This window comes from Macrobrachium rosenbergii, chromosome 26, assembly GCF_040412425.1.
Source record: "Macrobrachium rosenbergii isolate ZJJX-2024 chromosome 26, ASM4041242v1, whole genome shotgun sequence".
NCBI lineage: Eukaryota > Metazoa > Arthropoda > Malacostraca > Decapoda > Palaemonidae > Macrobrachium > Macrobrachium rosenbergii.
In genome coordinates this window covers 12,129,165-12,142,635 of record NC_089766.1, presented here as the reverse complement: position 1 = coordinate 12,142,635, position 13,471 = coordinate 12,129,165, and the positions used below count along the sequence as shown (strand labels likewise).

The following is a 13,471-nucleotide window of genomic DNA, read 5'->3' as shown; positions in this document are numbered from 1 at the left end:
GGTTAGTGCATTAAAAGTAATGGGTTTCGTTTAAAAAGAAAAAAAATTCTTTTTGTTACTTTTATGTTTTGTGCACCTGGATGCATTGCACATAGTTGAAGCTATTTTATGCCATAAAACTCTTTTAGAGCAAAAAACAGTGTTTCACCAAAATCCATCATTTGTAACTTGCGAGGAAGGGAGCTGAGATGCTAACACCAATTAAGAAAAGGGATCTGAAGGACTGAGCCAAAGGTTAATGTACTGAGGTCAAACAGTTGAACACTACCAAGTCACATTTCTAAGTACTCACTCACAGGGCTTTTCCAGGGGATTTGTTTTTAAATGAGAGGTAAAGATTGGAGGAGGGCCAAAGTTTAAGAAGCTAGTTACAAAGAGACCAAAGAGTATGTGTGAAAAATCTTAAAAGGCAGAAAGTAATGCAGCTGTAGCCAAAGGAATTCTGGAATTCAAGGGTACAACAGTTAAGGATATTGAAAGTGAGAATGGTCATTAAAAAAAAAGACCTCGAAAGTCCCCTAAAACTAACATAGTGTCTTGCACACACCCTAATAAAAGTACCCATTCTGCTGGCAAGACCTGGTTCAATTGCTAGAGGAGCACATCAGAATAATGTATTACCCAGGACAAACCTTGGCAATGTCGATGTCATTCTGCTCTTCCCAAACAAGGATGTTTACAACTAAAACAGTGTGCTCCCTGACTTTATGCCACTGCTGACAAATTATCAGACATGGCACTGAAAATCTTGTTAAAGGTTTGATGATAAAATTACTCCAAACTACGATCCAACAGTTAAATACCCCACTTTTAGACTGAAGTGTCAGTGTACAGAATTATTTCCAGTGAGGGGAACCAGCATAACACCTTGTATAATGTGTCTTTTATCGTGCCACCTGTAAATATCCCTCTCCGCTTCCTCTAAAATAGCTACTAGCGAGCTCTCCAGCTGACACTCCAGTCTAAAGGTGGGGTATTTAACCGTTGGATCTTTGTTTGGAGTAATTTTATCATCAATCCTTTAATAAGATTTTCGGTGCCATGTCTGTAACTTGTTGAGCAGGAAAGGATAGGAGCAGACCTGAAACAAACCTTGAGGGACTAGCTTTTCAAAAGAGAAGATATGACCTATTGCCACAGCTGATGAAAATACCTCACGCCTGCAATAAAAACTCCTAGTTAGGTTTCCCCTGAAACCTCAAAAAGAATCAAACAGTGAAAAAGAAAAATCTAGGAAGAGGAAAAGCAACAATTAGATGGTTCATGAATCATAAATGATTGAAGTATAAGTAAATGAAAACTCTGGATGTCTACAAAGCTTTGTGAACTATTGTGATGGATAACCAAACAGACCTAGAGGGACTGCACTAACAAATCCGGCCCAGCCAAACCTCATTTCCTAAGCTTTGGATTTTGGTGTCTGGTATTTGCAAGGGTGCATGAAGTATGCTTTATCAAAAGTAAATAATTCCATTTTGGAGTGAGAACTTATACTCAAAACATGAAATAAACAACTTCCAGACATCTTAATAATTTCACAATTAATAACAGTCATCACTAAAGACGGTATTTATGTCTTTAATATATTTTCTACTATTATGGGGAACCTTCCAAATTGCACTAGATCAACAGTCTTTGAGGATCCTGTATGATAAAATAAAATCCAATGATACTGATAAAAGAAACATAAGTACTGTATAGCTACAATGTCTTAGCACACCAAATCATCTAAAGTAATGTTTTTTTTTTTTTAGATTACAAAATAAAGTATTCAATCTATAAAAAAAATCCAAGTCTAAGGCTCTAAAGAAAAAAATTTAAATTTTAAAATTTGTCAAAATAACAATATAGTACCTACACTAAGCTGCTGTATTTAAAAATTTAGAGCAATCTAAAATCACTAAGGTCCACATAAAATTATTTTTCTATCTGAAGTAAAAACCTTGCAATGGAATTGAATTGCTGTAAAAGTATTTTTCAAATAAAATATCAGTCAGCTTCAAGGAGGAAACAATCATTTCCACATCTATATCAAAACTGTTATTATCCTGACAGATGATACCACAGAAGAAAGTCTAGTATCTCAATCAATTAAGGACATTCAGGACTCAAAGATGTACCTACAGAAATGTTCCTTACAGTGACTTTTTGTCCCAAGTCATCTGACCTGGTTTGATTTTCATTTCTTTTCATTCATGAAGCATGGGGATTACAAAGCCATGTGAAGGTCTCTAAGACCGCCTAACAAAGGGGTACTAAATCTGTTAAGAGTACAGTAGAATGAATGACAATTTTGGGGAACCTGACATACAAGGAAACCAAGACAAATACGGATGGTTCCCTCTCTTACAAGTTGACTGGTATATAGTTCAAATAGTTATATGGTTTCTTGGAGTTTAAAGATTTTACTCTTTCAACTTCATAGCTTCTTCGAGCTTTGTTCTTAAGCATTTAATCTTTAAGCCCTTGGGGGAAAGAAAATACACCTTTAAAGTAATAAAAAAAATAAGTAGCAATGGTATACACTACCACAAGCAAAATCCAGTTTGATAATACTCCTGTTACTGTTGCAAGTGTTCCCATTTCACGTTTGGAACAGCTTTATTCTAGTTTGTCCCACTTTTAACTTGCTAAAGGGTTCCCTTGACGTGCATTTTCTTTACGCAATCCTCTGCACCATCAAGAATGCTTTATGCACTTCAACATGCACGGACTTTGTTTCAAGCTTTGTTTCTTTCTTCAGGCTGAGTTCTGGACCAAAATCCATTTGATGTCTGTGTTTTAGTCATAAATTTATTTGATTATATCTCACATATGCTTTCCATTTTTTGATCTTTCACTTGAATCACATCAATGAGGACAGCCTTTGTAGTTTTAGTCATAGGACCACTTCAGTAATGGAGTAGTTTTTGGAACAGTCAGTTTCATCCATTCTCACCTACCTTACATGTTGAATGGAATACCTTGTAGTGTACCTGCAACCTGTTCAACATGGTAATACTCATAGCTAAGCTACTTTGCAACCGGGTTCTATCAGAGTACGATTTCTTCACTCCCTATACTTCATCCAGGAAGATTTTCAAGCTCTAAGGGCAGGGGTTTGTTCTGAGTTCCTGAACTGTTATTGTTTTTTCTTCTTCAGGCTGAGTTTTGGACTGACTGCACTAATGATGGGAGCAGTGGCTGACAGAGATAATCGACTAGAACTGTGCTATCAGGATTAATTGTGCTGCACAAAACACAAACATTTCCTTCTCTGACAGCACAAACTTGGCTTGCTTTTCTCTTCTGGGGCTGTGTTACACAAAGAATTGGACTGCCCTATCAGACAATTCCCATATACTGCAACACCACAGCAACAAGAGAATTAGTGCTCAGTACAATTAAGTACCAACAGAGACTTCGCTACCAACAGGAGCCCTACAATTTGATGCTTCCCATAACTACCACCACCCCAACTTCATGGAACTCTGCCATTCTTAGTACAAGCACTATCAACAGAGGCAATGCTAGCAACAGGAGTTGTGCTATCAAACAATTCCCATGACTGCTCACACTACAACATAGAAGAGCTTAGGACAGAGCTGTACTGATGGTGGCTGTCATTAGTGCAGAACCATGAACCTATCAATGCAAGCATATTCAGATTTCTTTCAAAGAAGCCAAGTTGCAATGTTCTGCATTTTCAATATATCAATTATCTCTCTTTTTCCTTCACGTCATTTCATCTGTAATATCTACACCTTGACTTCTAACATTTTTATTTGGATGGCTACAAGTAATTTAATTTTTTCTTATGTTAGTGCTCTTAGTACTGTCAAATTTCAGACTGCTGACATTTATGGAAATGCTTTCTCTGGATGGCAAGAACCTGTTAAAACACAGCGCATACCAAATCTGAACATGAAACAAAATAAAAATGAATGATAATTATACAGCTTAACCTTCACTCTTATCAATATGTAAACTGACAGGAATTCCACTGTTATATAAATTACACTGCAATTATGTTCAATCTATGTGTGTCCAAGAACTATGGAATAATTTATTTCACATCGTAATAAAGATAGTACTTCCCCTCAGAGTATATTTACATGAGGAATATCAACAATGCTATACTGTATACAGTTGCAGTGAGATAACTGTTTAGCATGGGATGCGAACACCTGATTTTCCAGTTTATAAGGCTCATGGGTTCTGTTCCAGCAATGTTACTTCTGGATACCTGTACCTCTCAAATTTTATTTTTGGAATATGGGAATACTTTGTACATTTGCAACCTTTTCCAAGAATGCATTAAGAATTCCTGACCTGATGATTTTACGTAAGTCATGCCTTACAGTTTACGTTTTAAAACAAGCTGGATAAAATTACACTCTGAAAAGAAAATACAGTAATGTTTAAGCGTTGGAAAAAATACGCACCTGACAGCACTACAGAAAACTAACTACATACAGAGGCCAGATAGGGGCAAAGGGAACACTATGAAACACTAGTGTCAACACTGCAACCTCAAAACACATGCACTAACTACATACTATAGCCTATTTCATAACAGTTCTATGTGCATATCAACAGTTTTACTTACTTAACTATACTTGCCTCTTATGAAGTAAAATCTTTGAATGTAAGCACAGACCAAAAAATGAAGTAAGTTACTTACTAAAACAGGATACATGATGTATCTTTTGAGAAAGTGAACGTGGCAGTTCAAATTCTCAAAATGTACAAGGCTTTGCAAGTTAAGTACTGAGACATCCAAAGGAGTAAAATGACAGTATGAAGCATACCCAAATGACAACAGGTAATTATGTCTTATCAAAATGAAGGTCCAGAGTCCATCAAAAAGTATAAAGTATGAGAACGTGCTCTACTTACTGGGCTAACTTAGTGCGTTTGTATGTGCGTGCCCAAGGGTGTGGAATGTGCGTGAGAGGAAGACGTCGAGGTAACCAAAGAATAACAGTACCCTCAAAAGTACTACCATTATCACACACAGAGGCATCCTTACGACAGTAGTAACACACACCATAAAAGCAGAGTTGTCTCCCTGGAACAAATTTGCAGGAAACATTCCAACACACCTTTTAAATGCAATGAACAAAGCAACTAATACATCATCAAGCCTTTGACACTTGACGATAGTCTGAAACAGGAACAAAGGTCATTAATATTTACAGAAAACTGTACAAAAATGTGATAATACAGTACTACATGACATGACTAAACTACAAGTATTAAGCAGATGCTGTTTCTAGTTGCAACACTACAGTTACTGTAACTCTTCAGCTATAAAGAATGCACCTTCCATCTACTTTTATAGGTATTTACAAAAATTTTTTTACTCATAGTACACCATTCTGAAATTTCTATGACTGCAGAGTACTTCTCCAACACAATTTTTATCATAATGCTCATGTATTCTGTGTCATTAAAACTTACCATTGACCTTTAATGCTGGTTATGCAAAGCTGGTTAACTCAGAGACAGAGTTTTGGCAAAAGTAGAAAAAATAATTAAAATGTCAACAAAATTCTATTACTGTATTGTCTATCAGACAGAAACCGGTACTTTATCAGAGTTCACTTCAACCAAAGTTTGACATAAGGGACTTGGACATATTTTAGAAATAACTACTTTGCCTCGTAGAATCCAAAACATAGAACACTGTTACCCTAATCATAAACTGGTGTTCAAGACAGCTGATAAGCAATGGTTATACAGTGAACCACCCGTATTCGCGGGGGATGGGTCCCACATCCCTCCGCCAATAGCTAAAATCCGCGAATACTTAAAACCCCTCTAAAAACACTTAGAACTGCCCATTTTGATAGTTTAAACACAGCAAAACCCTGTAAAAATGCATATACCTGAATATTTTAATAGTTTTATCACAAAAAGTGCATTTATTCATGAAAATTATATGAAAATACAGTAATTAGTGAATATTTCTCAGTGGAAAATACCGTGAATGGGCGAATTTTCCGCGAATAATGGCTAGATATGTTCCACAGAGAAACCCGCGAATGCGTGAGTCCGCGAATCATGAGAACGCGAATACAGGGGGTTTACTGTACAGGCAGTCCCCAGTTAACGGCGGGCTCGGTTAATGGCGATCTGGTTTTATGGCGCTTGTCTAACAACGAAAATCGGCAATTTTCGGCGCCAAAAATCGCCAATTTCCGCTTATCGGTGCCGATAATTGGGTATTGGTGCCGATACATACCTAACAGAGGCAGCCGATAAGCCCGAAAAATCACCGAAAAAGCGACAGAAATCACCGATTTTCGGTTAGTGGTGATTTTTGGTTACCATCACACCCCCAGAATGGAACCCCTGCTGATAACCGAAGACTGCCTGTAACCAATTTTCATGAGCACGAGTCCTCTTTTTTCCTTGCTGACATACAACCATTTCATCACAATGAGCATTAAACATATAAACAAAATTTTTCCTAACAAAACATGTTTTTTGCACAAACCAATCAATCATACACTTTCTTTCTGTCCAGAAAGGAACAACAGAAAATCAACATTTTCCTGTGGATGGCCAATACTGTGCTGGTCTTACAAGTGCACAGCCGTTCAATTCTCTCTACTATGTTCGAAGAATAAAATGAGCAGGTTATTACAAAAACTAAAAACACTGACGTTCACACATCTTTCATCGAAATCCAAATTAAAAGATTAGATAAGACTAATAGAGCAGCAATCATACAAAAATAGAATCATTTAAAAATCCAAAAGCCCAGGGTGATAATTCAAAGGTAGCTTGGAAGATAATGAAATTAAGAGTTCACTTGCATTCAGACCCAATATCAACCACCAAAAAATGGCTTTACAACTGAAAACCAATTTCAAACCATCAGATGTCCATATCAATCTTTGGTTGAAAGTTATACTACTGATAAAGTTTGGTTTGTTTACATTACAAACATTGATAGCTATATGTCCAGAAATACATCTTAACTTCTAAAAGTTTATTAGGGCACAGATTTTATGACTATCTTAGGCCTAATTACAATTACTTTAACATGGTGCTACAGATTTATTAGTTCAAGGTTGTGATAAAACATTCAAACCCTAACTAGTACACAATATACAGGGTAAACAAAAACTAAACAAGAATTCCATGACATCTAAGAACAGAAAAAGAGATTAAATGAAGGGAAAGGTACAGTATTATGATGCGGCAAGGGGGCACCTTACAAAAATATTTAGGGCTCTGAGAATAGAATAAACTGTTGATGTAATCATGGAGGGTTGAAATCAATCAGGTTTAATGCTCTGTCTAAAATTTCAAACACAATAAGACAAAAAGACAAAAAAAAAAAAAGATTGCTGTGAGTGTAACTTGAGCACGAATGCATTTTCCACTTTTACCAAAGAAATGTGATACTGTTCCACTGTTATCTTGTTACTATCATCTACAAATATAAAATTTATAATAAATAAAATCAAAATCTGAAATACATTAAACTTATCTTTATGGAATACCATCAGCTACTTTCTTTTAATTTTAATACGTTTTCCAGCAAATTCAAAATATTTACCGATATTTTCAACATGAAAATATAGTATTAACTAACTACTCATGTATTTGTAAATCCTGGCTAGTAGTGTGAAAAATTTTTTAACAACTCAAATGTTCTAATCCTTATACAGAAATAGTGCCCATATTAAAGGAATTTTATACGCATTTTCGAAACAAAATTTCATTTATAAAATACAATAATGTTTCTAATTACTGTACTTCCAGGCTCCAGGCCTTTTCAATATTTTTACAGATGTTGTGGGACTTTACAGTTTCAGTGACACTGAATAATCTTGCAAGCCACCAAATCCAAGCTTCTAAATGCAGTATATGAGCATGCAAGTATCCTTAAGCTCGTCCCTTCTCGTTTTTATACAAGAAGAATGCCATTTACATATGTTCTATGTTCTAAACAATTACTTTTCATATTTCTATTCTTGCTAAGTTTCTTACACATTTCATGATTGCTACTTCCAGCGTGACTACTATAGATGGTGCTACTGGTTCTTTGAGTATCCCTTTGGCCCCTGTGTTCACCTATGCCTCTCCCTGCTGAGCTGTCCAACTACTTTAACTTTACCTTGCTTCAATGTCCACCTTATATTTCAAATAAACCCTTTGGGTAAGCTTATATATATATATATATATATATATATATATATATATATATATATATATATATATATATATATATATATATATATATACACAGTAGAACCCCGGTCTTCGACCATACCAGAACTCAACATAATCGGATTTCGACGCGAAATGTCAAGTAAATTTTGCGTCGGAGCTCGAACAACAAACTGGAATCCGACCCGATGAATCATATGATGTTTGTAAAAGAAAAAAAGTTTCGGTTGGCTGCCACTAGTTGGCATTCTTCCCAAGCATATTTAAAAGCGTTTAAAGCCCACATACACTGCTGCTGTTGTTTGGAGAAGTACACGCTTGTACAGGTATATCATAATTTTTTTGGCTTTCTGCACTGAATTTTCATTCAATCATGGGTCCCAATATGTTAGGGTATCATAATATTTATTGAAAGATGTTTTACAGTGATTTTGTACGCTATTCCAGTAGACTCTGTATGAAATTTACCATAAATACTGACCATAAGCAATGTTTATGTAATTAGTACCGTGATACGCCACCATGGTGGCGCTTTGGTTTGTTTACATCTGCTCATGCCACAAGCTGCCGAGTGCCGTCGTAAGTTAGGAAATTTTTCTTAATCTTATGATAACAGATAGACAGTAATTCAGCTTATAAATATTGTATTATTAATTTACTGTAATAATCAGGTTTGTTCTTCAATGTTATTATTATTAACAACAGTTTTTGTGTGTACCCGTTACAGTACATTCTGGTAGTTCCTATAGGCTACCTAGCCTAACCTATGACGCTTGGTCTACCATCGGTAATACGTCCACATTGGTCGTAGGCCAATTTTTTTATAGAGTATGCATTTAAAAATGTATAAAGTGCTTCTGATATGGTAAGTTATTGAACTCTGAACTTATTTAATTGTAATTTGTGTAATGTTTTGCATAAAAAGGCAAGGTTGGAGTAATGACTAGTGGTTAGGAATGGATTAATCCATTTTCAGTTATTTCTTATGAGAGAAATTGATTCAGAATTTGACTAAATCGAATCTCAACGCTTCTTCTGGAACGGATTAGCCAAGGACCAGGGCTCTACTGTATGTATATATATATATATATATATATATATATATATATATATATATATATATATATATATATATATATATATATATATATATATATATATATATATATATATATATATATATATATATATATATATATATATATATATATATATATATATATATATATATATATATATATATATATATATATATATATATATATATATATATATATATATATATATATATATATATATATATATATATATATATATATATATATATATATATATATATATATATATATATATATATATATATATATATATATATATATATATATATATATATATATATATACATATATACATATATATATATATATATATATATATATATATATATATATATATATATATATATATATATATATATATATATATATATATATATATATATATATATATATATATATATATATATACATATATACATATACATATATACATATATATATAAATATATATACAGTGATCCCTCGTCTATCATGATGATGGGGGCAGAACCCCCGCTGATAAAGTGAAATTCCGCAAGTAGCATTGGCCCCTCCCTAGGAGGCATATACTGTACTGTATATACATGGTATATATTTAAAGGCTTTATAGCCTTTCCCACACTGTTATAAACACTTCCTATGCACTTAAACACTGTATTACTATTTTGATCTCCTATCACAGTAATATGCATAAAAAAAAAGATCGTCCCATATTTGTAATGTTTACGTTCTGAGAATCAGCTGACTGAGGCTGCTCACTACTAACGAAAGAATTAGGAAAATCATTTTTTAGTTGCTAAAAGAAATAAATTTATCAATGAAATTATTTTAATTCTGAACATAAAAGTTTATGATACAGTAATTCATATTTCATTGAGAGAGAGAGAGAGAGAGAGAGAGAGAGAGAGAGAGAGAGAGAGAGAGAGAGAGAGAGAGAGAGAGAGAGAGAAATGGTGTGTACTGTACAGCACAGTAGCTTGGGACGCGAGACTAAGTCTTGACTAAGTCTTGACAAGCTGGTGATGAGAGAGTATACAGTATCCTTGAGTTGCTTACGTATGAAATTCGGATTTTAATTATTTTTACAGTGATTTAAGATGAAACATCAACAGTGATAAGATATTCTCTTATGTACCACTCACGTGCCTTGTCTGAGTGCCTGTATTACTATTTTGATCTCCTATCACAGTAATATGCATAAAAAAGATCGTCCCATATTTGTAATGTTTACGTTCTGGGAATCAGCTGACTGCAGCTGCTCACTACTAACGAAAGAATTAGGAAAATATTTTTTAGTTGCTAAAAGAAATAAATTTATCAATGAAATTATTTTTAATTCTGTACATAAAAGTTTATGATACAGTAATTCATATTTCATTGAGAGAGAGAGAGAGAGAGAGAGAGAGAGAGAGAGAGAGAGAGAGAGAGAGAGAGAGAGAGAGAAATGGTGTGTACTGTACAGCACAGTAGCTTGGGACGAGACTGTATACAGTATCCTTGAGTTGCTTACATATGAAATTCGGATTTTAATTATTTTTACAGTGATTTAAGATGAAACATCAACAGTGATAAGATATTCTCTTATGTACCACTCACGTGCCTCGTCCGAGTGCCTGTGGGTATATACGGCTTCCAGTCCTTGCGTCACGGTCTTCGCAAGCCGTTCTTCTCACGTAACATGATGAAACATCGCTGTTTTCCGCAATATGGCTGCCGATATGGCAATGGTACTTTTTAATTTTAATTTTTCGATGAATATTTTTTGAAAAATCCGCGATGCAGTGAAGCATATTTTGTTTAATCTCATTTTGTACTTAATTATATGTCATAATGCAATGAACCAACAGTACTAGCAGATATTAATAACTATTAATGGAATTAATGAAATATTTGGGTCTTCATATATTATATATAACTATATTTGAAATTTCCGGAAAATCCGCTATATATTTTCTCTTATAATATACATACGTAATGGAAAAATCCATGAAGTCGTGAATCCATGATAAATATATAACGAACGGCGTACTCAGTATAGTTTACTGTTACATATATACATATATATATATATATATATATATATATATATATATATATATATATATATATATATATATATATATATATATATATATATATATATATATATATATATATATATATATATATATATGTATATATATATATACATATATATATATATATATATATATATATACATATATATATATATATATATATATATATATATATATATATATATATATATACATATACATATACATACACATATATATACACATACACATATGCATATACATATATATATATATATATATATATATATATATATATATATATATATATATATATATATATATATATATATATATATATATATATATATATATATATATATATATATATATATATATATATATATATATATATATATATATATATATATATATATATTATATATATATATATATATATATATATATATATATATATATATTATATATATATATATATATATATATATATATATATATATATATATATATATATATATATATATATATATATATATATATATATATATATATATATATATATATATATATATATATATATATATATATATATATATATATATATATATATATATATATATATATATATATATATATATATATATATAGGGTAAGTCAAAAAGTTCCAGGAAAAATTGTTGAATGATGTATTTACACAGGAATGAAACAACCCAAATACTTGGTAAACAATTATCTGTGATGTAGTGATCCATATAGACTTGTTACCTCAGTCATCCTCTTGCTACCGTGGTGTTAACATCTGCTTCAGAAAAGTAACTTCTTGAACCCATGGAAAATAAAAATTTTGAGATGAGAGCTAACATCAAGTTCCTGACCAAGCTTGATTGGAAACCAGGAAAAATTATTGAAGCTTTGCAACAAGTTTATGGAGATGATTCTCCATCTAAATCAGTTGTTTATGATTGGATAAAGCAATTTAAGGATGGTCGGGAGGACCTCAAAGACAACCCAAGAGAGGGAAGACCATCGACTGCAAAAAATGAAAGAATTGTGGCTTTGGTGCAGAATCTAGTGGATGAAGATCGTCGGATTACTATTGATATGATAGCTAATGAAACTGGGATCTCCCATGGTTCCGCATTTTCAATTTTAAATGAAAATCTTGGTTTGAGTAAACTTTCAGCACGTTGGGTCCCAAAAGCGTTGCTATGCGAAGACCAACTGCATCAAAGAGCTGAACTTTCTCTTGCAGTTTTAACGAAGATTGAATCAAATGAATCAGAGTTTTTGACCGGATTGTTACTGGAGATGAAACTTGGATCCATCAATATGACCCAGAAAGTAAAATTCAATCAAAGCAATGGTTACCAAGAGGTTCAGCTGCACCAGTGAAGTTCAAAGTGGCGAGATCTGCCCAGAAGGTTATAGCAACAGTGTTTTGGGACTCCAAAGGAGTGATTTTGATTGATTTCCTTGAACGACAAAAAAACAATCACCGGGAACTACTACAAAGGTGTTTTGCAAAACTGAAGACTGCATTGGCTAAAAACGCCGAGGAAAGTTGCACCGCAGAATTTTGTTCCATCATGATAACGCCCAGCACATTCATCAAGGGTTGCAAGAGAAGTCCTACGGAAATTTAGGTGGGAAACTCTTCCACATCCTCCTTATAGTCCTGATCTTGCTCCTTCAGATTTTTTCCTGTTCCCAAAACTCAAGGAACACTTAAGAGGAGTCCGGTTTGAATCTTTGGATGCTGCTAATCATGCAGTTTCAACATGGTTTAATAGAAAGGCCCCAAATTTCTACAAAGAAGGGTTGCAGAGGTGGGAAACAGTGCCTTGAAAAGTGTATAGAGTTAGATGGTAGATATGTAGAAAAATGATGTTTGGATTTCCTTAAATAAAGAGTATATTGAATTTTTCCTGGAACTTTTTTGACTTACCCTCATATATATATATATATATATATATATATATATATATATATATATATATATATATATATATATATATATATATATATATATATATATATATATATATATATATATATATATCACACACACAAATACAGTATGCCTAAGTGGTCTTATTATTTATTATTACAAACTAATTTTTGTAATAATAAATTTCTACTCCACATGAAGAT

At 32.7% G+C, this 13,471-nt stretch overlaps 1 protein-coding gene across 4 annotated transcripts in view; it reads right to left on the bottom strand.

The window, feature by feature from the left end:
* LOC136853040 (glycosaminoglycan xylosylkinase) overlaps positions 1 to 13,471 on the bottom strand; it is a 32,986-nt gene that overhangs the window by 7,253 nt on the left and 12,262 nt on the right. For all 4 annotated transcript variants that reach the window (XM_067128245.1, XM_067128247.1, XM_067128246.1 and 1 more), the window contains one exon: positions 4,879 to 5,050. In XM_067128245.1, coding sequence (XP_066984346.1) covers positions 4,879 to 5,050 — 172 coding nt within the window. The remainder of the gene's footprint in view (positions 1 to 4,878; positions 5,051 to 13,471) is intronic.